This window comes from Somniosus microcephalus, chromosome 4, assembly GCF_052327205.1.
Source record: "Somniosus microcephalus isolate GS21.2 chromosome 4, FLI_Smic_1.0, whole genome shotgun sequence".
Classification (NCBI taxonomy): domain Eukaryota; kingdom Metazoa; phylum Chordata; class Chondrichthyes; order Squaliformes; family Somniosidae; genus Somniosus; species Somniosus microcephalus.
The window spans coordinates 278,722,751-278,748,903 of record NC_140990.1 but is presented as its reverse complement, the minus strand read 5'-3'; the positions used below and the strand labels follow the sequence as shown (position 1 = coordinate 278,748,903).

Here is a 26,153-nt window from a genome sequence, read left to right as displayed (position 1 = left end):
GAACGAGAACACTGACGTTGGTGCACCTATCCTGCCAATGGATTTGCAGGATCTTGCGGAGGCAGCATTGGTGGTACCTCTCCAGTGCTTTGAGGTGCCTGCTGTACATGGTCCATGTCTCTGAGGCATACAGGAGGGCGGGTATTACTACTGCTCTGCAGACTATGAGCTTGGTGCTGGGTTTGAGGTCCTGGTCTTCAAACACTCTCTTCCTCAGGCGACCGAAGGCTGCACTGGCACACTGAAGGCGGTGTTGGACTTCCTCATCAACGTCTGCCCTTGTTGACAGTAAGCTCCCGAGGTATGGAAAGTGGTCCACATTGTCCAAGGCCTTGTCATGGAGTTTGATAATCGGGGGGCAGTGCTGTGTGGCGGGGGCAGATTGGTAGAGGACCTCTGTCTTACGGATGTTTAGTGTAAGGCCCATGCTCTCGTACGCTTCGATGAAGGTGTTAACGATGGTTTGGAGTTGACCTCCGAGTGTACGCAGACGCAAGTGTCATCTGCATACTGTAGTTCGACGACAGAGGAAGGGACGACCTTGGGTTTGGACTGGAGGCGACGGAGGTTGAACAGTTTCCCGTTTGTTCTGTAAATTAGCTCCACTCCAGCGGGAAGCTTACTGAGGGTGAGATGGAGCATTGCAGCAAGGAAGATCGAGAAGAGCGTTGGTGCGATGACACAGTCTTGCTTGATTCCGGTTTGTACATGAATGGGGTCTGTGGTGGAACCGTTGGTCAGGATGACGGCTTGCATGTCGTCGTGAAGATGGCGGAGGATGGTGACAAACTTTTGAGGGCAGCCGAATTTGAGGAGGACACTCCATAATCCCTCACGGTTTACAGTGTCAAAGGCCTTTGTGAGGTCAAAGAAGGCCATGTACAGCGGTTGGCACTGTTCTCTGCATTCCTCTTGTAATTGGCGCGCGGTGAAGACCATGTCCATTGTACCCCTTAGTGGGCAGAATCCACATTGCGACTCTGGGATGAGCTCTTCAGCCACTGGGAGAAGGCGATTGAGGAGGATTCTTGTGATGACTTTCCCTGTGGCAGACAGCAGGGAAACTCCTCTGTAATTACCGCAATCGGACTTGTCATCTTTCTTGAAGATGGTCACAATTACGGCATCTCTGAGATCCCCTGGCATGCTCTCCTCCTTCCAGATAAGAGAAATTAGTTCATGAATTCGCACCAGCAGTGCTTCTCCACCAAGCTGTGGCGCCTCGGCGGGGATTCCATCTGCTCCTGAGGCCTTGTTGTTCTTCAGTTGTTGGATGGCCTTTTCAACCTCATGCTGGGCTGGGGTTGTGCTGCGATGGTGGCTGGTAGCATACTGCGGGATGGAGTTGAGGACATTCGCGTCGAAGACAGAGTCTCGGTTAAGTAGATCTTCGACGTGTTCCTTCCAACGGGCACTGACTGCCTCCCTGTCCTTGATGAGTACCTCTCCATTCGTGGCCCGCAGTGGGGTAGGACCATGGGTGTTTGGGCCGTAGGCAGTCTTGACTGCACAAAAGAATCCACGCACGTCGTGGTTGTTGGCTAGCTGCTGGATCTCCTGCGCTTTCTCCACCCACCACCTGTTCTTTAGGTCACGAGTTTTTTGTTGGACCTCAGCCTTCAGGCTTCTGTAGAGCTGCTTTCTTGCTCTCGAGTTCTGTTGCTGTTTCCAGATCGGGAATGCCTTGCGCTTGCGGCTTATTAGCTCCTGGATCTCCTGGTCGTTCTCGTCGAACCAGTCTTGGTGTTTCCTGGTCGAGTGACCGAGCGTCTCTTCACAGGTGCTGATTATGGAGACCTTGAGTGCAGACCAGGCACTGTGGACACTCTGGGTCTCTGCATCACTGGGAGTCATCAGGTTGTTTGTGAGGCGCAGGCTGAATAGGACTTTCTTAGCGGGGTCTTTGAGTGCGTTGATTTCCTGTGGCATTGTTTCTGTTGCCGTCGCTGTTTTGGGGCCACATTGATGGAGATGACAGAGCGGATTAGGCGGTGGTCTGTCCAGCAGTCGTCAGCTGCTGTCATGGCGCGGGTGATGTGGATGTCCTTACGGTCTCTCGCTCGGACGATGACGTAATCCAGCAGATACCAGTGCTTGGAGCGAGGGTGCTGCCATGAAGCCTTGTACTTGTCTCTCTGCCGGAACAAGGTGTTGATTATGACAAGGCCATGTTCTAAGCATTTCGTCAGGAGGAGGGTACTGTTGGAGTTGGCTTTCCCTACCCCCTCTCTGCCAATTATACCTCCCCAGAGGTCTGTGTCCTTTCCAACTCTGGCGTTAAAGTCGGCAAGGAGGATCAGCTTGTCGCCCGTTGGGACTCGGGACAGGGATTGTTCGAGGCTGGAGTAGAATTCCTCTTTGGTCTTGTCTGTGGCTTCCAGTGTTGGGGCATACGCACTGATGACCATAGCACACTGGTTCCAGGCTAGGGTGAGCCGAAGAGTCATGAGGCGTTCGTTTATACCGCTAGGGGAGTCTCTGAGACGCCCAACTGGTTCATTTTTTATGGCGAAGCCTACCCCATGGAGGCGGCGTTCTTCTTCAGGTTTGCCTTTCCAGAAGAAGGTGTAGCCACCGCCTTGCTCCTTGAGCTGGCCTTCCCCTGCCCGCCGGGTCTCGCTTAGGGCAGCGATGTCGATGTCAATAAGTAAGGAGAAACTTTCCACTGGCAGGAGTGCCGGTGACTAAAGGAAATAGCTTTAAGATAATTGGCAAAAGAATCACAGCGGAGATGGGAGACGAGGAGAATTTTTTTAATGCATTGAGATACTCTGATCTTGAATGCACTGCCTGAAAGGGTGGTGGAAGCAGATTCAACAGTAACTTTCAAAAGGGAATTGGATATATACTTGAAAAGGAAAAAATTGCAGGGGCTATGGGGAAAGAGCAAGGGAGTGGGACTAATTGGATAGCTCTTTCAAAGAGCTGGCAAAGGCATGATGGGCCAAATTGCTCCCTTTTGTGCTGTAAGATTCTATAATTCTATAAAACAAGTTGATGCAATAACATTTTAAAGCATCAATATTGAGGTTCAAATTAATAAGCAAAGTTTTCAGATACAGTTTGTTACAGTTCATATAATTATTTTAAAATTTACTTTTACTTTGCAGGATTTGAACTCGGTATTGTGGTAATCGGTGTTGTAGGTGGAATTTTGTTACTGGGTATGACAATTGGACTCATTTGTATTTGTGTAAGGTAATATTATTTATTTTATTTGAGCCCAACATTCTTCATCATTGATATATTAGAAAAGTCCCTATAAAAGTATAGCTCAAAATAAGGATATTGGCCTAGAAATTGTGGTGGGAGACGTACCTCCGGAGTACTCCTCCAACCCGCGAAACAATTCCAAAAGTACCTCCCGGCGCCCAGGCTGTGAAGAGTTGCAGTCTCAGGCCCCGAGGCGGACGGCAGCGTAAAGGCCCATGGATCCCAGGGAGGCAGGCAGTTCGGAAGCGTCCATGGGATCACGTGGGCCCGGTCCTCTAATGACAAAAGAGGATTCCATTGCAATCATTTACGAATGGAATAATGATCGGCAATGGAATCCCCAAATAATCATACAATATACAGAATGTAAATAATTAAACAATGTACTGAATTGCAAATTTATTCATAAGTTCCTTCATCGTATCAACCTCAATAAAAATGTAATTTTTTGATAAATAATTTTAAACATCTTAATCTGGTCCAATATTTGCTAAACTCATTTAAAGTGTGACATGAATCAGTCATTCATGAAAGAAAGATTTATGAAATAATACTGAGCGGCCTACGGGTGGTGCTGTCCAGGGAGAGTATAAATACTCGGGCACGGGCCCAGCTTGCGCAGGACATTCTTAACAGGAACTAGTGAAGGACACAACTAGATCTCCATGTTGTAAAACAGTTGATTAAAGTTTTGTTTAATGCTTAGACCAAGTGCCTAGTAGTTTTCTTACGTCAAAGTGTATGTGTATAATTTGGGATTTTTAAATATTTTATTTAAGCCATATATATACCCTTACGATGATGCAAGCAGGCCCTACATCTGCTTTTACCAGCCATAAGAGTTGCGTGGGCAATTGCTGGGCAGCTGTTTGGCAAATAGCCCAACTCTGTGCCAGCAATATGTACTCAGTTTTCAGGCCGTTCAGATGATCTGTCAAGGCGTACCTTGATGATCGCAAGTTCCGGATTCCACATGTGCGCATGCAAAAATCTGAAAGTTGCGGGGCCTTTCAAATGGATTACAACGGCGTACTCTGAGAGTACGCTATGACAGAGACCACAATTTCAGAGTCATTAAACAATTGCTGGAGTCATTTCATATTGTTGCAAATGTACTTAGGAAATGCATAAAGTTATTTCAACATTCCTGTTTTTTAAGCAATATATTACCACATCAGAATCTCCCTAAGGTGATATGACTTTCGGAATGCCACAAATATTTTGTGACATTCAAATGATGTTTCAATATTGAGTCTAGAATTTTGAACTATAGGGCTGATTTTCCTGAGCCCCTCACCCACACCCAGGGTTCTAAACAGGAGTAAAGGAAAGAAAGACTTGCATTTATATAGTGCCTTTCATGACCACCGGAATTCCCAAAGCACATTACAGCCAAAGTGTTAGATCCGTGAATCTGAGAGTATGATGTTTTCCAATAACCACACGGAGGCTGTAACTTAACAATCAACAGGTGTTTACTGGAGTAGGGTAGTCTCAAGACTGGGGGTACAGAGGCATGCTCAAGGCTTATATACAGGTGTGGTCACTGCCGGTACTACAGTATACAGGAGCTGTAAAAGTAGTTCTCTCTTTAAGGTACATACACTACAATTCCTCCCCTTTTAGATTAGCAGTACCCATAATATTCAAATAACAATTAACACTTTAACATGCACATTAAACAGAAATAGTCCATTTATAGATTCAGTCTTGGGGCGGCTTCCTGATCCTTCCTGGATAGCGCCTTTCCTGAGGTTCTTGTTGTTGGTGCGGAGGCGATTCTGGCCCCGTTTCGTCGGTTAGTTCATCAGTTTCCACTGTTACTGTTTCTGAGGTAGATGCTACCGGTATGTCGGGTTCATCCCCAGGTACGCGAGACATGGGGTTGACTCGTTCCTGTGACGCTAAGATCTGATCGACGTGGCGTCTCACAATGTTCTCCCCGACATCCACTGTGTACATTAATGGCCCCTGCCTTGTGCATATCGTTCCGGGTTGCCATTTCTCTGTTTGGTAGTCACGGGCCAAGACTGGTTGTCCTACATTGAAGCTCCTTGTCGGCTTCTCATTGATGTGCTGGAATTGTTTATCCTCAACATTTCTTCGCACATTTGGTCTGAGCAAATCCAGACGAGATCTCAACCTTCGGTTAAACAACATCATGGCCGGGGTCTGGTTAGTAACTGCATGTGTCGCATTTCTGTCGGCTAACAGGAAATTGTCCACCTTATGCTGTAGTGGAATTTCATCATCGCACATGGCCTTTATCGCCTTTTTAAAGGTTTGTACAAACCTCTCAGCCAATCCATTTGTGGCTGGATGATACGGGGCGGATGTGTAGTGCCTTACCCCATTCCTTCTCATAAATTTCCGAAACTCTTCGGACACAAACTGTGGTCCATTATCAGAGCAAATCTGCTCTGGCAAGCCGTTCCTGGCAAATATGGTCCGTAGGACTTCAATCGTTTTCTCTGTAGTGGTTGAGGACATTTTTATCACCTCAGGCCATTTCGAGTGAGCATCCACTGCTATTAAGAACATTGAGTCCATGAATGGACCAGCAAAATCAATATGCACCCGTTGCCATGGAGAGGAGGGCTACTCCCATGGGTGTAGAGGGGCATGTGGTGGTGCATTTTGGACCTTCTGGCATCCTGAGCAGCTCTTGGTTAGGTCCTCAATTTGTTGATCGATCCCCGGCCACCACACATAAGCCCTAGCAAGGCTTTTCATTTTCACCCCTCCCAGATGACCTTCATGAAGCTCATTTAGCACTCTCTCCCTTAACTTGGGTGGAATCACCACTCGGGATCCACACATCACTGTCCCCTGGCATACTGACAGCTGTTCTCTTCTGGATGAGAATGCTGGCAACAGTGAGTCGCCATGTGTTGGCCATCCCCTCACCGTCAAATCATATACCCGAGACAGTGTCGGATCATTGCGGGTCTCCTTCTCTATATCCGCGTTAGTTACTGGCAATCGTTCAATTATTGATGAATAAAATATCTCGATAGGGTCCACTGCTGGTGCTTCCTCCACAGTAGGCCGTGGCAGGTGTGATAGCCCATCAGCGTTTCCATGCTGTTTCGTGCCTTTATATTCTATTTCATATTGGTTCGCCCCTAGAAAAAGGGACCATCTTTGTAACCGTTGTGCAGCCATCACCGGAACGCCCTTCTTTGGATTAAAGATGGAGACAGGTGGTTGGTGGTCAGTCAGCAAGGTGAACTCCTGCCCATGCAGATAGTGGTTGAATTTTTTTACTCCCCATACTAGGCTGAGGGCCTCCCTGTCAATCTGGGCGTAGTTGCGCTCGGCTGAGGTTAGTGACCGAGACGCAAAGGCTACTGGCCTCGCCAACCCGTCTGGAAATTTGTGCGACAGCACCGCTCCAATACCATAGGGTGATGCATTACATGCCAAATGAATTGGTAGTGCTGGGTTGAAATGGGCCAGCACCTCTTTTGATGTGATCAATTCTTTGCACTTCTGGAAAGTTCGTTTACGTTCATCATTCCACTTCCATGGTACCCCCGTTTGCAGTAGGGTGTTCAGTGGGTGTAATACTGTAGACAATTTTGGTAAGAACTTAAGGTAGTAGTTCACCAGCCCGAGGAACGACCTCAGTTGTGACACATTTTCCGGTGCTGGAGCCTTGACTACTGCCTCAATCTTTTCAGGGGACTTATGTAACCCCTCTTCATCAATAACGTGGCCACAATACGAGATCTGCTTCTGGAAAAACTCGCACTTGTGGCGATTAGCTCGGAGCCCATATTCCTTTAATCTAGTGAGCACCTTCTCCAGGTTGGCGAGGTGATCACTGTCATTTTCGCCCGTGACCAGGATGTCGTCCAAATAACACTGGGTCCCTGAAATCCCTTGCAGGACTTGATCCATTGCCCTTTGCCAAATAGCCGCAGCCGATGCTACCCCGAACACCAGCCGGTTGTATTGGTGGAGACCTTTATGAGTGTTGATCGTGAGGTATTGTTTCGAGGCTTCTTCTACCTCCATTTGCAGGTACGCCTGGGCCAGATCAATCTTAGTGAAGCGTTTACCTCCAGATAGCGAGGCGAAAATATCTTCAATCCGTGGAAGCAGATATTGTACCGTGTGAAGGACTGGGTTCACTGTCACCTTAAAATCCCCACAGATGCGGACCTTCTTTGGTTCCCCAGGCGTATTACTCAACGACCTCTTCATTACAGGAACGATGGGTGTAGCCCACTCGCTCCAGTCCACATTGGACAGTACTCCTGAATGTTCCAAACCTTCCAGCTCTGCTTCAATGGCTGGTCGGATCGCATAAGGCCCCGGTCTGGCCTTAAAAAACTTTGGGCTTGCATTTTCCTCTATTTTAATCGTCGCTGTTATGCCTTTTAGTGTTCCGAGTCCCTCCTGGAACACTTCTTGTGCGTCAGTTAGCATTTTTGACAGTCGTCCAGGTGTGACGTCGTCATCCTTTTTGGCTTCAACCTTCAGTGCCTGTATGGAATGCCAATCTAATTGTATCTTCCAGATCCATTCACGTCCTAGTAGTGGTGGTCCTCCATCTGGCAATACATTTAGGTCAATTTTTGGTATTTCTTGGCCTTTGTATATCATGTTCACCCTTATTTTTCCTTTGGGGTAGACTTTTTGCCCCGTGTACGTCTTCAAGACAATCTCTGTAGCTTTCAAGGGTATATGTGAGAATAGCCGCTTGTAGTCCCTTCGGTTTATGACTGTTAGGGCTGATCCTGTGTCCAATTCCATTTTCACTTGGACTCCGTCTATCTTGAGCGTGACCCAGATAGTCTGGTGATCCTCCATTTTGATTACATTATGTAGTTTCAGACAACCCAGCTCCTTGCTTCCGGAGTCTGTATCACTTTTCTGTTCGTCTGAACTACTGTCCATCACCTTATGTACCTTTTTGTACTTCTCCTGTGGAGATTTCTTGCTGCTGGTTTTCTTCCCTGACCTGCAGACTCTTGCTATGTGTCCTACTTTTCCACACTGTCTGCACACTTGGTCTTTGAACCAACAATCCTTCTGGTCGTGTGTTGTTCTGCCGCAGCGATAACACTTCCCTGCTCCATATGACATTTCATTGGTGCCATATTCTTGCGGTCTCCGTTGTGTCTCTGCAGCGCCCCATGTGGCAGCTTCGTGTGATACTGCCATGCTGAAAGCCTTGTCCAGCGTAAGATCCTTTTCTGATAGAAGCCGTTTCTGGGTTCCTTCACTTACAAACTTGTCCCTTAACGTATCTGCTAGTCCCATTCCAAACTGGCAGTGTTTCGATAGCTTGCGCAGTTCCGCTAAATACTCAGCATTACTTTCGTCTTTATGCTGCTTCCTTTTGTGGAATTTAAATCTTTCTGCTATCAGCAGCGGTGTGGGGTTTAAGTGGTCCTGTAGGATTTCCACTATGCTTTTGAAATCCTTATCCAGTGGCTTCTCTGGGGTTATTAGGTTTCGCAGTAAGCCATACGTTTTTGCACCCATGGAATTCAACAAAACCAGTGCTTTCCTGGCATCTGGCACTTCATTCGCCCTGCAGTACACCTCAATACGTTTCACATATGTCGCCCAATCTTTGACTTCATTGTCGAACGCAGTGACACTGCCACTCTTCGGCATCCCTGGGTGTGATTTAACTGTCAAAAATGGCGTCTCCCGCGCTCTCCCTTTTTCTCCGCTGGCACAAAATGGCGTCTCCCACGCTTTCCTTGCTTCCCGCGCTCGCCCTTCTTCTCCGCTGCGGCTTCTAAAAATGGCGTCTCCCGCGCTCTTCCTTCTTCTCCGCAGCTCAATGGCGTCTCCCGCGCTCTCCCTTCTTCTCCCCGCGGACACTGTTCAGCCCTTGAGCCCTGGCTGTGCTCTGCGCGTTTTCCTGTGCGCCTTTCCCGTTTCCGCCGCTTGGTCCTGAACCCGGCTGCTGCTTTACCCTCTCTCTCTCTGTTTTGTTTTTCCTCGACGCCGCTCGGTTTTCAACCCCCGGCTGCGCCCTGTGCGCTTCACGCTCTCTCTTACCCCGTCGACGCTGCTCGGCTTTTTCTCTGCCGCCGGTCGGCTCCAGCCGCCGCTGTCCTGGAAGGGTCTGCGCTGTACCTGTTGCCAGTCTGTTGCTGGATCGTCGTGGCTGGGGAACCAAGCCCGGCTCTCAACAGCCTCCCCTGCGATGTTCACTCTCAGCCGGATGACTGGGCGGTTGCTCATGGTCGACGCCCGTGCTTCTGGCCTCGACTTTCTTCCACCGCCCTCCCGGAGCGAATCCTTGAAGGGAAATGCAGAGTTGCAGGTAGATTCGAATCGACACTCGTCGCCACTGTTAGATCCGTGAATCTGAGAGTATGATGTTTTCCAATAACTACACGGATGCTGTAACTTAACAATCAACAGGTGCTTACTGGAGTAGGGTAGTCTCAAGACTGGGAGTACAGAGGCATGCTCAAGGCTTATATACAGGTGTGGTCACTGCCGGTACTACAGTATACAAGAGCTGTAAAAGTAGTTCTCTCTTAAAGGTACATACACTACACAATGAAGTACTTTTTGAAGTGTAGTCACTGTTGTAATTTAGGAAACACAGCAGCCAATTTGTGCACAGCAAGCTCCCACAAACTACAACGTGATAATGACCAGATAGTCTGTTTTAGGGATGTTCTTTGAGGGATAAATATTGGCCAGGACAACGGGGACTCCCTTGCTCTTCTTCAAAATAGTGCCATGGGATCTTTTATGTCCACGTGAGAGAGCAGACGGGGCCTCGGTTTAACGTCTCATTTGAAAGATGGCACTCCCTCAGTACTGCACTGGAGTGTCAGCCTAGATTTTTGTGCTTCAGTCTCTGGAGGGGACTTGAACCACACAACCTTCTGACTCAACAACAACAACTTGTATTTATATAGCGCCTTTAACATAGTAAAAAGTCCCAAGGCGCTGCACAGGAGTATTATAAGACAAAAAATTTGACACCGTGCCACATAAAGATAAATTAGGGCAGGTGACCAAAAGCTTGGTCAAAGAGTAGGTTTTAAGGAGTGTCTTAAAGGAGGAAAGAGAACTATCGAGGCGGAGAGGTTAAGGCAGGGAATTCCACAGCTTAGGGGCTAGGCAGCTGAAGACACGGCCTCCAATGGTTGAGCGATTATAATCAGGGATGCTCAAGAGGGCAGAATTAGAGGAGCGCAGATATCTCAGGGGGTTGTGGGCTCAAGGAGATTACAGAGACAGGGAGGGGCGAGGCCATGAAGGGATTTGAAAACAAGGATGAGAATGATGACTCAGAGCTGCCAACTGAGCCATGGCTGACAATAGTGCACAAGAAGTATGCTACACCTGTCCAGCCCCAGGATCACCCTATTAAAATGGAAGCAAACTGTCCTTGAGATTATTCTATGGGATAAAGAACTTGCATTGATATTTGTCGGTAGTCATGGATGAATGTTTAATGCATTTGTCTAAAATTTCTCTCCATTAAATTAGCTGAGACTAGATGTAAATAAATGGGTTACCGCCTCTGCTAATAATATAGAGAGGAATTTCAGGTGAACAAATTAAGCAGTTGTATGCTAGGATCCAGTGGCATGAGGCAAATGTTATATTTTCAAGTAAATATGAATTCTCCTATTTCAGGTTAATTATGATTTGGTTCAGGTTCCACCTGTAAAGATTTTTTTTTGAAATAAATTTTCTATGTACAGTATATGCAGGAATGCAGAAGCCTCACTCAGTGCTAGCCTGTACTGAAATATTGTGATTTTTCTGATATTAACTGATGGCTCATCATCTGTTTTCCTTACCCATCTGTGAAACACCTTGGGACACTTTTCTATATTAAAGGCCATATATAAATGCAAGTTGGTGGTGGTGGTTATGTTATCGTAAACCCATTAAAGGAGTGGCTCCACAAAGCTTTAATAATGATTGAGCTGTCAATAAGGGGGAATAGAACAATGAAGATGAAAGTGTCTTTAACGCAAAGAATGGAAACAAACACCTAAAATTACAAAGGATTTCAATATTTGTCCTTTTCTTTCCCAATTTTCTGCTTTTTCCCTCCTTTTCCCCCTTTTCTCAAGGTGCTGACTCTAGTTGTGTACCAACAACCCTCTCGTACCTTGTCCAAGTGGACATTCCTCATGTGTAATCTAGACACTGCAGAATGTGGCACACAATGTAAATAGGTTGTTTCTGCAGTAGCAAGGGGGCAGTCAGTACTGGAGAATTACTTAAGGAAGCATTACTTTAGTAGAAATGCAGCACTAGAGTTTTCTGATCATGTAGCCTGAAATCTGTTGGAAAATACTGTCCTTTCTTCTCGGGCACTTATACAAATATAATTCAAAATGTTTCCTCCCCAAAGTAGCCAGAAACAGTTGATGATGTCTCACTGGAAACAGTAGAACTACCTAAAATGTTTGGATAGTAGAGGGATAACACCAATAGGTCATAAACCCAAGTTGAACAGGTGTTAGGCAATGGCTCACTGGACCATGATGGAAACAATTCATGGCTGAAAATCTATTTTGTTGTATGTAAGTAGTAGAATATTTCATAACTCTGATCCATTGTAGAATTGCTTACTTTCCTAATGCAGATATAATTGCTAAATTAACAACTTTATGGCTATTATAATTTCACTGTTGCAGACTAATACGCATTGAAAATGATGAACTGGAACAACCCCTGGTAAACAGAATGCAAACAGAAATGCCTCTTCGGGCTTTTGGCAAATCTGGGCCTTCACTCAAGATTCCAAAAGCAACTATGTTTCCTGATGACAACAGCCAGATGATGGGTAGCAGACCATTACCAAATGGCCTATCACAGTCACAAAGATTCTTTGATGAGGTATTTAAAAAAATTTAATACTGAATAAAGTCTCGGGTTAATTTCTCACAAAACATCTTGTTTAGATTTTCCTTATTCACGTTGGCGTAAATTTTCGCCTTTCCTGGCTAGGCATTAAGCAGCAGAGTGCTGGGAGGAAAATTGGGTAGGGGGGTTACACACCAGTAACAGAACCCCCCAGATTTCCCTCCAGTTAAATTAATGGAAGGAAAATCGAGAGTCTGTAAGAGGTGTGTGATCCTTCCCACCCAATTTTCCTCTCTGCGTTATGCCCAGGCGATGCTTAACATCCAGGCAGTAAAGACAAAAAGCTACCTCATTATCTTTAAATATACATTTATTGTAAGTACTTTTGATCAACTGTTAAACTGAAATAATTTAAATGTGTTATTGAGCGAATTGCTTTCGACAATTATGGATGATGCTCAACAAAGCTCAGCAAAGTTGCATGTACAATTTAATTATTAACCACAGCTTGGTATTATGAAGAATGGGTTTTGTCAGTATGCCATTTACATGGGAATCATCAAAAAAAGCTGACTCTTTAGCGATGAGCTTCTCCAGTTCTAACATCGGTTGATTGTTAATCATGCAGAAGTTTAACGCTTAAAATAACATTTCTGGGTAATTTTGAAATACACGATTTGGGTACTGTACTGTCAACTTCAACATTCTTGGAATTTGTTTGTCCTCATGTCAACTACTTTCAAACGAAATCAGGCGGAAAATTCTTTCACTTCACATATACTTTCAAAGCTGTTAAAATTAAAAAATTAGGTGTTAGTCATGACATTGGCCTTTCATCTTTAGGGCTTGGGTTAAAATTCATGCTGGGATGAAACTCTTCTCTGTCTGCTGGCTGTAAGGGTTCCAAATGAGATGAGTTTGGGCAGTCTTAATCCGGTTCCTAAGTGACCGTGGGCTGACAGACCAAAACTGCCCTTAATTTGGCATTAAATTAGCAATCTTATTCCCTGATCTGGGAGTCGGTAAAGCTGCCAGTTGGTGCATGAGAGGGAAAAAATTCCAATACCCAGCATTAACATCGCTCACTTTAATGAGCACAAAATAATATATTTTTTTAATTAGATGATAGTCCAAGATTAAAGCAACATGTTACCATAAAGAAAAACTATGCAATGACAATTAAGAAAATGCATGAGCAAGAGCAATTCTCGGGTTTCTTTTGATTGCTTATTTTATTTAAAATTGGCACCTTGAATCCATGTTCAATAACATTCAAACAAGAAATTTTGGGCTAGATTTTCAGTATAGGCAGTTTTGGGGCGCTAACCTTAGCGCCCGCCCGAAGTTAGCGCCCGCCCCAAAGTAGCGCCCCGTTGCCGGGAATTCAGTGGCTTCGCCCTAAGAGGTTGGTGGAGCGCTAAAAGAGGCGTTCCACTACTATCTTTAGGTGCTAAGCCGGCGGTCCAGAGGGATAGCGCCCAGGCGGGGCGCAGCGCGGGTGCGGTCATTTTTGGACTGACAGCAGACCCCGTGGCGCCGACCAGCTCTTAAAGGGGGAAGGGACGAATTGGTCTGCTGCCACGCCCTGCACACTGCAGCCTTGCAAAGAGGCCTCAACACTGCTGCTCAGCCCCAGGGAGTCATGGCAACGCCAGAGAAGGCCCGTCAGCGTGCCCTGCGCTTCTCAGAGGGTGATCTGGACATAATGGTCACAGCTCTGGAGGTGAGGCGCAAGATCTTGTTCCCAGAGAGTGGGAGGAATCCAACCCACCACAACTACACCAAAGCCTGGAAGCAGATCGCCCAGAGGGTGACGTTCACCGGCGATGCCCCCAGGACCCACAAACAATGTCGTAAAAAATACAACGACCTGACCAGGATTGTCAAGGTGAGTAGCCTTTCCAGTCTCCTCCTCATTCTTGCATGTACACCTGACATGATGGGCAAAGGGAGCTGAAAGTCCTATTGGCCAGCCCTCAGCCAGCAGCATTGGGACAGTCATGAGCATCAAATGGCCATTCGGCACTCTACACTTTGGCCAAGCTATTCCACCATGGGAGGCTGTGCACATTACATCAGGGCTTCACTCTGGCCAAGCTATTCCACCATGGGAGGCAGTGCACACTACATCAGGGCTTCACTCTGGCCAAGCTATTCCACCATGGGAGGCAGTGCACACTACATCAGGGCTTCACTCTGGCCAAGCTATTCCACCATGGGAGGCAGTGCACACTACATCAGGGCTACACTGCGCACTTACAGCCCGTCCTTTCCCTTGCAGGCTAAAGCAGCCTTTAATCGCCAGGCCCGTGCCAGGGGTGGCCGCGCCAAGCTGCAGAAGCTCACTTGGCTGGAGGAGCGCGTGTGTGTGCTCATGGGAGCCCATGTGATCGTCCCCACAGCGTGCGGAGTATCCGACCCTCCACTGCCCGGCAATGGTAAGGACCTCGCCTTTTGGCCCTCTCGCGTCGCACTGGCCCATCCGAGCTACCTCCTTTGCCACTGTCCCACCAATGCGCTGAATGCCACCAGTCCTAACTCCCTCGCTGACGCCGTCTCCTCACTCTGAAGCTACTCTTGTGCATTCCTGCTTTCAGCTGGTGACGACCAGGACCCTGAAGCTGCCAGTGACAGCACCTCCGAGCAGGAGGAGGAGGAGGAGCAAGCCGGACCATCGGGGGAACAGTCACGTCCCACAGGAGAGGAGGAAATGCTTGACACCTCCTCACTGGACGAGTGCCTGGAGGAACTGTCGCAGGGCAATGCAGCTTCTGGGACCAGTGGCGTCCAGCCACCCAGGAGCCGTGCGTGTGGCCCGCGGCCTTCCCCCCAAAGGGGGGAAGGATCAGAGGGGAGTGCTGCTGATCGGCACACTCGCCGTCACCAACGTGGCAAGGGTCCCTTAGTTCGGCCCCCTCCTCCCCAGCGGGAGAGTCGCGACTCCAGTCCGGACACCTTCACCTCGGAGGAGGTGCGGAAGCTGGATAAGATGGCCGAGGATTCGGACCGGCACCACACGGAGCTCATGAGCGTGGTGGGGTGCATGCCTGAGGCCATCGAGTCGCTGGCGACCAGTGTGCGCGAGTTCGGGGCAGCAACTGCCGCGAGTGGCCGCATGCTGACTGATGCCGTCAAGACCCTGGCGGATGTGATGCGCGCGCACACCAGGACAACAGGGGCACTCACTGCTGCCACACGCGTTGTCTCAGGCAGGCATCGCCAGGGCAGCCGCTGCGCTGGACCATCCCAGCAAGCCGCCCGTCGGCTGATTGTTGCGGATCCTGCAGTGCGCGCCCGGCCGAGTGCCACCGCGCCACAGCACCAGCCAGCGCATCCCAGACGCCAGCTGGCCCACATTGCGCCATCCGTCGCCGCCATTCCCCCACTGGGGCATCAAGGGCAAGCGGCTGCAGCTGATGGTGGCCAGGCTCAGGTGCGCCACTCAGCAGACGGCCCCTCGAGGCCCAAACGCCGTGTAGGCCGCCCCCCAGCGGCATCTGGCGGAAGGGCATCTGAGCCTCAGGCACCTTCCCCCAGCCTCGCAGCAGCCACTGGGCAGAGCTTGCGAAGGAGCAGCAGGCCGGGCAGGGGAGGCAAAAGGCTGGGCAAGGTCTCGCCCTCGCGGGCCACTCAGTAGAGGGTGTGGCCAGCTTTCCTTTTATATGGCGGTGGCCATCTTTATTTTGCCCATGGTTGTGTTGTTGGAGGGCTTATTTTTTGCGTTAGGCCGACGTTGAGGCCCGGTTTGAAGAAAGGTGGAGTGACTCCTCCCCAGTTTGTGGGAGTGAGTCGTTTGTTGGGCTTTTTGTGGGGCCCGTTTATTGTTTTTGGGGATTCATGTGGGAAGGGCTTTTCATTTTTGTGTAATAAAAAATTACCTTTATTCATGCAGTCTCCATGGTTGTTCTTCTTAGTGTTTGTTGGCTTCGCCGGCTGAGGGGTTGCGGAGCGGCTGCATTCATCTTCCCTCATGGCCCCTGGCCATTCCCTGACAGGGGGCTTAGAAGTATCGTGTAATAAGGTGGCGTCGTGCGGCCCTTGGCCCTGGTCGTTCCCTCCTGGGAACGTACTCCTGCTCCTCCTCCTCCTCCTCCTCATGCTCCTCCTGCTCCTCCTCCTGAGGTGCTGGTCCAACGTCAGGTGGCAGTGCCTGAGTCCTGCGGATAGCCAGGTTGTGTAGCATGCAGCAAACCACCACAAATTGGGAGACCCGGTCCGGCGAATACTGGAGAGCTCCTCCGGAGCGATCAAGGCAGCGGAACCGCTGCTTGAGGACCCCAATAGTTAGCTCGATGATGTTGCGGGTGGTTTGATGGCTCTCGTTGTAGGCCTCTTCAGCAGCGGTCCTGGGCGCGCGGAGCGGGTTCATGAGCCAGGTGCACAAAGGATAGCCTTTGTCCCCGAGTAGCCATCCTCTTGGGGGAGGCTGTGCCTGGAACATGTCATGCACAGTACTCTGCCGCAGGATAAAGGCATCGTGGCTGCTGCCTGGGAAGCTGGCATTGACTGCCATGATGCGCTGCTTGTGGTCACAGACCAGCTGCACATTCAGAGAATGGTAGCCCTTCCTGTTGCGATACTGCTCGCCATGCTCCAGGGGGGCCCGCAAAGCCACATGCGTACAGTCAATGGCGCCCTGCACCAAGGGGAATTCCCCGAGTCTGGAAAATCCCAATGCGCGCTGATGCTGGCTCTCCAGGGCCATGGGGAAGGAGATGAATTGGCTTCTCCTTCTGAACAGTGCTTCGGTCACCTGACGGATGCAGCGATGCGCGCCGTACTGGGAGATGTTTGCTATGTCCCCAGCAGCGTATTGGAAGGAGCCGGTGGCATAGAAGTTCAATGCCACCGTCACCTTCACTTCCACCGACAGAGACGTCCTGCACCTGAGCTTTGGCCGCAGATCTCGGCGAAGCAGGTGGCAGATCTCTGCAATCACCTCCTTTCGGAATCGGAGCCTTTTAACACATCGCGCGGCACTCATGTTTAGGTAGGAGCGCTGCTGGCGGTATAGCCTGACTGGGTAAGGCCTACGTGGCCGACGCCTGTAGCCCCCTCTGCCTCTAGCCAGGGCTGCCCCTCTCACAATGCGTCTGCGAGCCCTACGGACATGGAGCTGCAGCTCCGCGTTGGCACCCCATGCAACCCCCATCAAATCCTGGCAAACACTCAAATTTCCAAAAGGCCACTTGCAGCGCTCTGGCCTGAGTCCAAAAATACCTGAGCTCTTGCTGCTTGAAACCAGTTAGCTATCCTCCTTGTTGTGTCTCCAGAAATGCGTTGCACAAGAGTGTTTTCTGAAAAAAGGCTGGCCTTTATACTGGAGAGCACGTCCCCTTTAATTTGCGCCCCCTGGGGCCCGCGCTGGTTGTGTTGCGTTCCTTTTTCCAAACGCTCCGGCCGCCAGCCGCACAATGGGGCGGTCCGACTGAAGTTTGGAATCGGGGCGCACAAAGGGCGTTGCACGAGGATGTGACGTCATTTTCTGCGCGCGCATCCGGGCGGGCGCTAAACTTTGCGCCGGCGCTAACGGGCAACTTAATTTGGGGCGGGGCGCAAACTGCGCTGCGCACGGGCGCTACACGCATAGCGGCCGAAAATCACTTCTCTTAAGGCGCTAACTGCTGGCGCTATCAACTGAAAATCTAGCCCAGTATCTCACTGGTTAAACAGAGCTTCTTGGTCCACAGTATTTCCAAATTGCTGATATGCCCAAGCCCATGGAGGATAAAAATGCTTCTGTGATACTCTCCCACTACTTGAGAAGATGCTCTCATATAATAAATTCCATATGAGTAATTTTCAAAACATTAAACTGACAAATATTCATGAATTATAGAAAAATATTTCCTTTAGTTTCTGCTCAGTACTTTTCTCTCATCCTTGTGCCTATAATAATTTATTACTTTAAACAGTTAATTTCCGGGAGTTCAAAGAGAGTAATAGATGTTTTACCACATTGCTAGTGCAAATCTGAAGCGTACGTAACAATCCTTGTAAATCATCATTTTAAAATTTACCTGTTACCAAGAGCAGAATTAGGCAACGAGTATTTCAGAGCAACTAATTAGGTGGTGGTAATCCCTTCATGCAAAATGAGTAATTGCCATTTTTAAAGAAAAATACAGCTTTTGATTTCATCGACATCTTCTTACTTCAATTCTTTACTTATTTTCTTTAGCCTGACTACTCCAGACAGAGCAGCTCAAAAGAAGGTTGGAAGAGATGGAATGAGATGAGTGACGACAACAATGGGTTTCAAAACCAAACCATGGCCGATGACTGACAGGAGAAGGCACCACTGAGCTGAATAAAACAGCCTGAGAAAATGATGGAAATACACAACCGGTCAGTTGGCATCTACAAAAGAAGAAGACAAATTATTTTTTTGTGCTTCAGTTCTGACAAAAGGGTTGCCTCCGTAACATTAACTTTCCTTTTCTATTTACAGATACTGACTGACCAGCACCCTATTTCCAAAATCATCTGCTGTTTTTTTTAGATCTTCAGCATTTGCAGTATTTTTCTTACTGGAAACCTGAGAAAAGAAATCAATTTATCAATTTTGCATAGGACTATAACCAAATGATTTGTGCAATCTTAGTACTTTAACTCCTTGATAATCAAAATATTTGCAATAATTATTTTCATTAACCATTTTTTATTCAATTTTAGTTTTGATTATTTCCAGGTCATTTGTGTAATTTGATTTGTGAAACTTTGGTATAATAGCTAGATCTTACATCAGAACTACACATAGAAACACAGAACATAGAAGATAGGAGCAGGAGTAGGCCATTCGGCCCCTCGAGCCTGCTCCGCCATTTAATGAGATCATGGCTGATCATCCAAATTCAGTACCCTGTCCCTGCTTTCTCCCCATATCCCTTGATCCCTTTAGCCTTAAGAAATATATCTAACTCCTCCTTTGATATATTTAATGACTTGGCCTCAACTGCTTTTTGTGGTAGAGAATTCCACAGGTTCACCACTCTCTGGGTGAAGAAATTCCTCCTCATCTCTGTCCTAAATGGCTTACCCCTTATCTTTAGGCTGTGAACCCTGGTTCTGGACTCCCCCGCCATCAGGAACATCCTTCCTGCATCTAGTCTGTCTAGTCCTGTTAGAATTTTATAAGTTTCAATGAGATCCCCTCTCATTCTTCTAAACTCCAGCGAGTATAAGCCCAATCGACCCAATCTCTCCTCATACATCATTCCTGCCATCCCAGGTATCAGTCTGGTGAATCTTGGCTGCACTCCCTCCATGGCAAGAACATCCTTCCTCAGATAAGGCGACCAAAACTGCACACAATACTCAAGATGTGGTCTCACCAAGGCCCTGTACAATCGCACCAAGACATCCTTGCTTCTGTACTTGAATCCTCTCACTACGAAGGCCAACATACCATTTGCCTTCTTAACCGCCTGCTGCACCTGCATGCTTACCTTCAGCGACTGGTGCACAAGGACACCCAGGTCTCGTTGCACTTCCCCTTCTCCCAATCTATTGCCATTCAGATAATAATCTGCCTTCCTATTTTTGCCACCAAAGTGGATAACCTCGCATTTATCCACATTATACTGCATCTGCCATATCATCCAACCTGTCCCTATAGAGTCCTTGGTGTGGGAAAAATTATATTCCTCAGCAATATCTTTTATGCTCGTGTGGAAATTCAACTGATTCCTAATAACCTTTTCCATTGTTGCTAATCAATAACATTCTCAGAGTAAATACCTATGGATAAATTCAGTGGGGAAAATTTTAAGGGAGTACACCTTCCTGTGCCACCACAATCAGGTTGTGCATGAAAGCAGAATGTGTTTATAAATGATAAGTTTATAATCTGAAATTAATGAAGGAAAATTGATACATGGATTAAATTTTTTAAAATCAATTTGCTCTTACGAGGAGTGTTTGAAAATGAGGTGGACTGCAGATGCAAGTGTAATAATAAATAAAATTAAAATGTTTCTGCATATCTTGGCTAGTGAATTGATTCCTGTCTCATTGCTATGCAATTTGTGACATGTGTTTGTACAGTGTCTCTCAACTTTCCTTTATCAATCAATCTAATCCGAGTCAAATATTATTGCATATAATTAACATTTGCTAACAGTCTAGGGGCTAAAAATTCAATTTCCCCCCGAAAATGGGTGTGGGAATCGCGATGCGGGATCAACTCGCGCCTGTTCAAAGTAATGCAGGCAGCAAGCAACCTTCGTGCTGCCTACTAATTAGAATGCTTTTGCCATGCAGCCCAGCACTTAACATGCTACTGAGTTTGTGCGAGGCTAGCACTTCTTAAAGTTAGCCTGCACTTCTTAAAGAGGAGGTGCAGTTTGATGAGAGCAGGTGCTGGAAGTCATTCCAAAAGTGAGTTTGACATGGGAAAGAAACAGGAGTGGCACATCATTGGATGCTTTGGCAATGGCACACACAGATCAGTCGACCCTGCAAAGTCCTCCAATACAAACATCTGGGGACTTGTGCCAAAATTGGGAGAGCTGTTCCACAGACTAGTTAAGCAACAGCCTGACATAGTCATACTTACAGAATCATACCTTTCAGCCAATGGCCCAGACTCCTCCATCACCATTCCTGGGTATATCCGGCCTCACCGGCAGGACAGACCCACCAGAAGTGGTGGCACAGTAGTATACAGTCGGGAGGGAGTGACCCTGGGAGTTCTCAACAGTGACTCGGGACCCATGAATTCTCATGGCTTCCGATCAAGCATGGGCAAGGAAACCTCCTGCTGATTTCCACCTACCGCCCTCCCTCAGCTGATGAATCAGTACTCCTCCATGTTGAACACCACTTGGAAGAAGCACTGAAGGTAGCAAGGGCACAGAATGTGCTCTGGGTGGGGGACTTCAATGTCCATCACTAAGAGTGGCTCGGTAGCACCAGTATTGACCGAGCTGGTGGAGTCCTGAAGGACATAGCAGCCAGACTGGGCCTGCGGCAGGTTGTGAGAGAACCAACACAAAGGAAAAACCTACTTGACCTCGTCCTCACCAATCTACCTGTCGCAGATGCATCTGTCCATGACAATATTGGTAGCAGTAACCACAGCACAGTCCTTGTGGAGACGAAGTCCCGTCTTCTCACTGAGGACACCCTCCATCGTGTTGTATGGCACTACCACTGTGCTAAATGGGATAGATTCAGAACAGAGCTCACAAATCAAAACTGTGCTTCCATGAGGCGCTGTGGGCCATCAGCAGCAGCAGAATTGTATTCCACCACAATCTGTAACCTCATAGCCCGGCATATCACTCAATCTACCATTACCACCAAGCCAGGGGGTGTTTAATGAGGAGTGTAGAAGATCATGTCAGGAGCAGCATCAGGCATACCTAAAATTGAGGTGCCAAATTGGTGAAGTTACAACACAGGACTACATACATGCTAAACAACAGAAACAGCATGCAATAGACAGAGCTAGGCAATTCCAGAACCAACGGATCTGATCAATTCTCTGCAGGAGGATGAGGAGGAGCATCAACTGGAAGACGAGGAGGAGCAGGAGCTGGAGGAACCTGTAGACCACATCCCACCAGCATCCGAGCGCATTGCTGCCCGGGAGGCCAGGGATGGCCTCGTCATGTCCAGATTTACTTAACTTTACGCAGTACATCCATACTGCATTGACGGGACTGGCTTTGCAAGGGCCGGGTGTGGAGGTTGTCCTCTCGGCTTCTTTTTAGGCAGTCCCTCGGAACCGAGGATGACTTGCTTCCACATTAAAAATGAGTTCGCAGGTGACTGATTAGTCCAATGCGGGACCTACAGTCTCTGTCACAGGTGGGGCAGACAGTGGTTAAAGGGGCGGGTGGGTGGGGTGCTTGGGTTAACGTGCGCTCCTTGCGCTGCCTGCGCTTGGCTTCCGCTTGCTCCCGGCGAAGAGACTCGAGGTGTTCGGCACCTTCCCGGATGCTTCTCCTCCACTTTGTGCGGTCTTGAGCCAGGGATTCCCAGGTGTCGGTGGGGATGTTACACTTTTTCAAGGAGGCTTTGAGGGTGTCCTTGAAGCGTTTCCTCTGCCCACCTGGGGCTCTCTTGCCATGCCGGAGCTCCAAGTAGAGCTCTTGTTTTGGGAGTCTCGTATCGGGCATGCGGACAATGTGACCTGTCCATCGGAGCTGATCGACCGTGGTCAAAGCTTCGATGCTGGAGATGTTGGCCTGAGCAAGAACACTGACATTGGTGCGCCTATCTTGCCAATGGATTTGCAGAATCTTGCGGAGGCAGCGTTGGTGGTAACTCTGCAGTGCTTTGAGGTGCCTGCTGTACATGGCCCATGTCTCTGAGGCATACAGCAGGGCGGGTATCACTGCTGCTCTACATGAGCTTAGTGCTGGGTTTGAGGTCCTGGTCTTCAAACACTCTCTTCCTCAGGCGACCGAAGGCTGCACTTGCACACTGAAGATGGTGTTGGACTTCGTCGTCGACGTCTGCCCTTGTTGACAGTAGGCTCCCGAGGTATGGAAATTGGTCCACGTTGTCCAAGGCCTTGTCGTGGATTTTGATAATTGGGGGGCAGTACTGTGTGGCGGGGGCAGGTTGGTAGAGGACCTTTGTCTTATGGATGTTTAGTGTAAGGCCCATGCTCTCGTATGCTTCGGTGAAGGTGTTGACGATGGTTTGGAGTTCGACCTCCGAGTGAGCGCAGACGCAAGCATCATCTGCATACTGTAATTCGACAACAGAGGACGGGACGACCTTGGATCTGGACTGCAGGCGACGGAGGTTGAACAGTTTCCCGTTTGTTCTGTAAATTAGCTCCACTCCAGTGGGGAGCTTACTGAGGGTGCGATGCTTACGCCGATGACGTGCTCCTCATGGTCACGGATCCCATTGACTTGCGGAGGATGCGCGAGTGCCAGCAGGTTTACTCAGACGCATCCTCCACCAAGATCAACTGGGAGAAATGTTCCGGGCTCCTGGTGGGTCAGTGATGGGTGGACTCCCTGCCGGAGGAGCTCCAGTCTTTTGCCTGGAGCACCACTCATCTCATCTACTTGGGAGTCTACCTTAGTCCTGCCGATGACGCCTGGCTGGCAAACTGGCAAGAGCTGGAGGCCAAAGTCACCGCTCGCCTATGGCACTGGACAGGACTGTTCCAAGTGCTGTCCTACAGGGGTCGAGCGCTGGTCATAAATCAACTGGTGGCCGCCATGTTCTGGTACTGGTTGGTCACTTTGATCCCTCCCTTTGCATTTGTCGCCAAGATACAGAAGAAGCCCATCGACTTCTTCTGGGACAAAAGGAAGCACTGGGTCTCTGCTGCAGTTCTGAGTCTCCCACTTAGGGAGGGTGGTCAGGCACTGGTGTGCCCTCGCACCCAGGCTGCGACTTTCCGTCTTCAGACCCTGCAGAGATACCTGTACGTCGAGGATCCTCCCAGATGGTGTGCGCTGGCGACACATTTCTTCCGCCAGCAGCATGGCCTCAATTATGTTTGTAAAACTGGGGAGTACCCATGCCTGCTTGTGGGAGCTGCCTGTCTTCTACCAGGAACTGCTATGGGTCTGGAACAAGGTCGCCTGCAGGCGGAGTTCTCGCCCATCAGGAGAGGCGGCTGTCCTTCGGGAGCCGCTGCTCAGGCATCTGCACCTCCACGAACGTGGGTTCAGGTGGCTGGTGGAGGGCAGGGCTGTGTCTGGCAAGGTGAGCAGAGTCGGAGACCTACTCGATGGCGGAGGAGCGGATTGGATGGCACCGGAGGAGCTGGCGCAGCGCCTGTCCTGGGCCAATGTCCGGCTCGTGGCCTAAGCTATTGAATTGCTGAAAGCGGCACTGGGCCCTGGCTCCGCTAGGTGTATCGAGGAGGCGCAAGCACATGAGGCAATCCCGTCCGAACTGACCCCAGTTCGAACAGAATTCCTCATCAGCGCCCGGCCCCGAAACCCCTCTCGGGAGTCGGCACCTCACAACTTGAGCCGTCTCCTGGAAATCCTCTCCATGCCTTTTCATTCTACGCGGAGGTGTTTCCTGTATGGGCTGCTCTTGCACACTATCCATTGCCATCTTCGTCTGCCGTCCAGACACGCCTTGGCATACCATCTTGCCATCTAACGGCGGAGGCGGGGGTCCCCAATGGAGGGCTCTCTATGTGGGAGTCCTCCCTTTATCTATTGGGGACTTGGCCTGGAGGCTGTTTTACGGAGCAGTCCCGTGCAATAAAGTTTTAAGCAGGTTCACAGACTCCCAGGCCGCTTGCCTTTTCTGCGGCCTGGAGGAGTCCGTGTTCCATGTTAATATGGAGTGTGAGAGGTTGCAGCCCCTCTTCCATTATTTGAAGGGGCTGCTCATCGATTTTTGGCTGCACTTCAGTCCCACGCTCCTGATCTTCGGTCACCCGGTGCGGAGGGGAGCGGGCAGGTCGGAGGACCTCCTCGTGGGACTGCTCCTGGGCCTGGCCAAAGTGACCATCAACTGGTCCAGGCAGCGGGCGGTCGAGGGGGTCATTCGGCCCGACTGCCTGCCTCTCTTCCGCGGCCACGCTCGCACCCGGGTGGCCCTGGAGATGGAGCACGTGGTGTCCGCCGGCATGCTCAAGGCCTTCCGCGACCAGTGGGCGCCGCGGGGACTGGAGTGCATCATCACCCCGGCCAACACAATTTTAATTTAATCTGTTAAGGTTCATTTAAAGTTTTATTAGTTACAGTTTATTTGTTTTAGCACCCAATCAAAAGAGTACACAGAGCAGTCCCGTGCAATAAAGTTTTAAGCAGGTTCACGGACTCACAGGCCATCTGCCATTTCTGCAGCCTGGAGGAGTCCGTGTTCCATGTTTATATGGAGTGTGAGAGGCTGCAGCCCCTCTTCCATTATTTGAAAGGGCTGCTCCTCGATTTCTGGCTTCACTTCAGTCCCACGCTCCTGATCTTCGGTCACCCGGTGCGGAGGGGAACGGGCAGATCGTGGGACCTCCTCGTTGGACTGCTCCTGGGCCTGGCCAAAGTGGCCATTAACTGGTCCAGGCAGCGGGCAGTCGAGGGGATCGTTCGGTCTGACTGCCTGCCTCTCTTCCACGGCCATGTTCGTGCCCGGGTGGCCCTGGAGATGGAGCACGCGGTTTCCGCCGGCACGCTCAAGGCCTTCCGCGACTGGTGGGCGCCGCGGGGACTGGAGTACATCATCACCCCGGCCAATCAAATTTTAATTTAAGTTGTTAAGTTTAATTTAATGTTTTATTAGTTACAGTTTATTTGGTTTAGTGTGCATCAAAAAAAGTACACCCATTTGGCTGAGTCTGCACAGAGCAGGAGTAAACTGAGTGGCCTTGAACAGAATGCTTTGTTTGGGAATTTGGAAAGAGTGGGAATTTCTGGTAAATATTGGGTAAGTAGAAGCTGCAAAAAGTGAAATTTATTTTAAGATTTTGATTTTAACATAGAACTTTAAAACTTTAAAAACTGTAGTTGACAGAAGCTGACTGCCAGTGGCAGTTTACTGTCAGTCAGGTGTAAGTGCTTGTCTTGAATAGGCGCTAATCACCAGGAGCAGGGGCGCTGAATCAAAGGTAAACATTTCTGCAGAGCACAGAGTGGTCTGCATAGAGCGGGATTAAATGGAGTGGACTTGAACAGAGTCCTTGTTTGGTAATTTGGAAAGAGTGGGAATTTGGAGAAGAGAAGGAAGGAGTTGTTGCTTTTGCCTACATGACTTGTAGTGCTTTGTATTACAGGTAGATATTTAATGGATCTTGATCAAATAAGTAGTCAGGAAACTACACTGTAAACTAAGTTACCTAAATACAAATTTAATTAAATTTAAATAAATAAAACAAGGTCATATAGGGATGGCAGTGCAGCTGGTGTACTGCAACTGCAGCATGTGGGAGTTTGTGGAGAGCATTGTGATCCCGGACATTTGCAGTAACTGCCTGCATCTTGAGGAACTTCAGCTCAGAGTTTTTGAGCTGGAGTCTGAGGTGCAGACATAGCGGCACATCAGGGATGGGGAGAGTTAACTGGACACTTTGATCCCGGAGGCAGTCAGATCCCTTAGGTTAGGTAGTGGTACAGGTCTAGTTAATGGTCAGGGACAGGAGGGTGTGACCGCAACTCAGGCAGGTAAGGGGACCCCAGGTGCATGTGCTGGAGGAGCCT

General features: G+C 49.0%; 1 protein-coding gene and 1 pseudogene across 3 annotated transcripts in view; one reads left to right on the top strand and one right to left on the bottom strand.

Moving 5' to 3' along the window:
- Window positions 1-20,025, top strand: part of LOC147120494 (mucin-13-like) — a 170,608-nt gene extending 150,583 nt beyond the window's left edge. The window contains exons 23-26 of one of the 3 annotated variants that reach the window (XM_085986498.1): window positions 3,111-3,198; window positions 11,859-12,060; window positions 18,209-18,375; window positions 18,479-20,025. In XM_085986498.1, coding sequence (XP_085842624.1) covers window positions 3,111-3,198; window positions 11,859-12,060; window positions 18,209-18,313 — 395 coding nt within the window. In that variant the 3' untranslated portion in view covers window positions 18,314-18,375; window positions 18,479-20,025. Of the gene's footprint in view, window positions 1-3,110; window positions 3,199-11,572; window positions 11,745-11,858; window positions 12,061-18,208; window positions 18,376-18,478 lie in introns of those variants that run through there. The other 2 variants (XM_085986500.1, XM_085986499.1) reach the window with 2 other exon arrangements.
- LOC147120493 (uncharacterized) overlaps window positions 18,555-26,153 on the bottom strand; it is a 31,090-nt pseudogene continuing 23,491 nt past the window's right edge.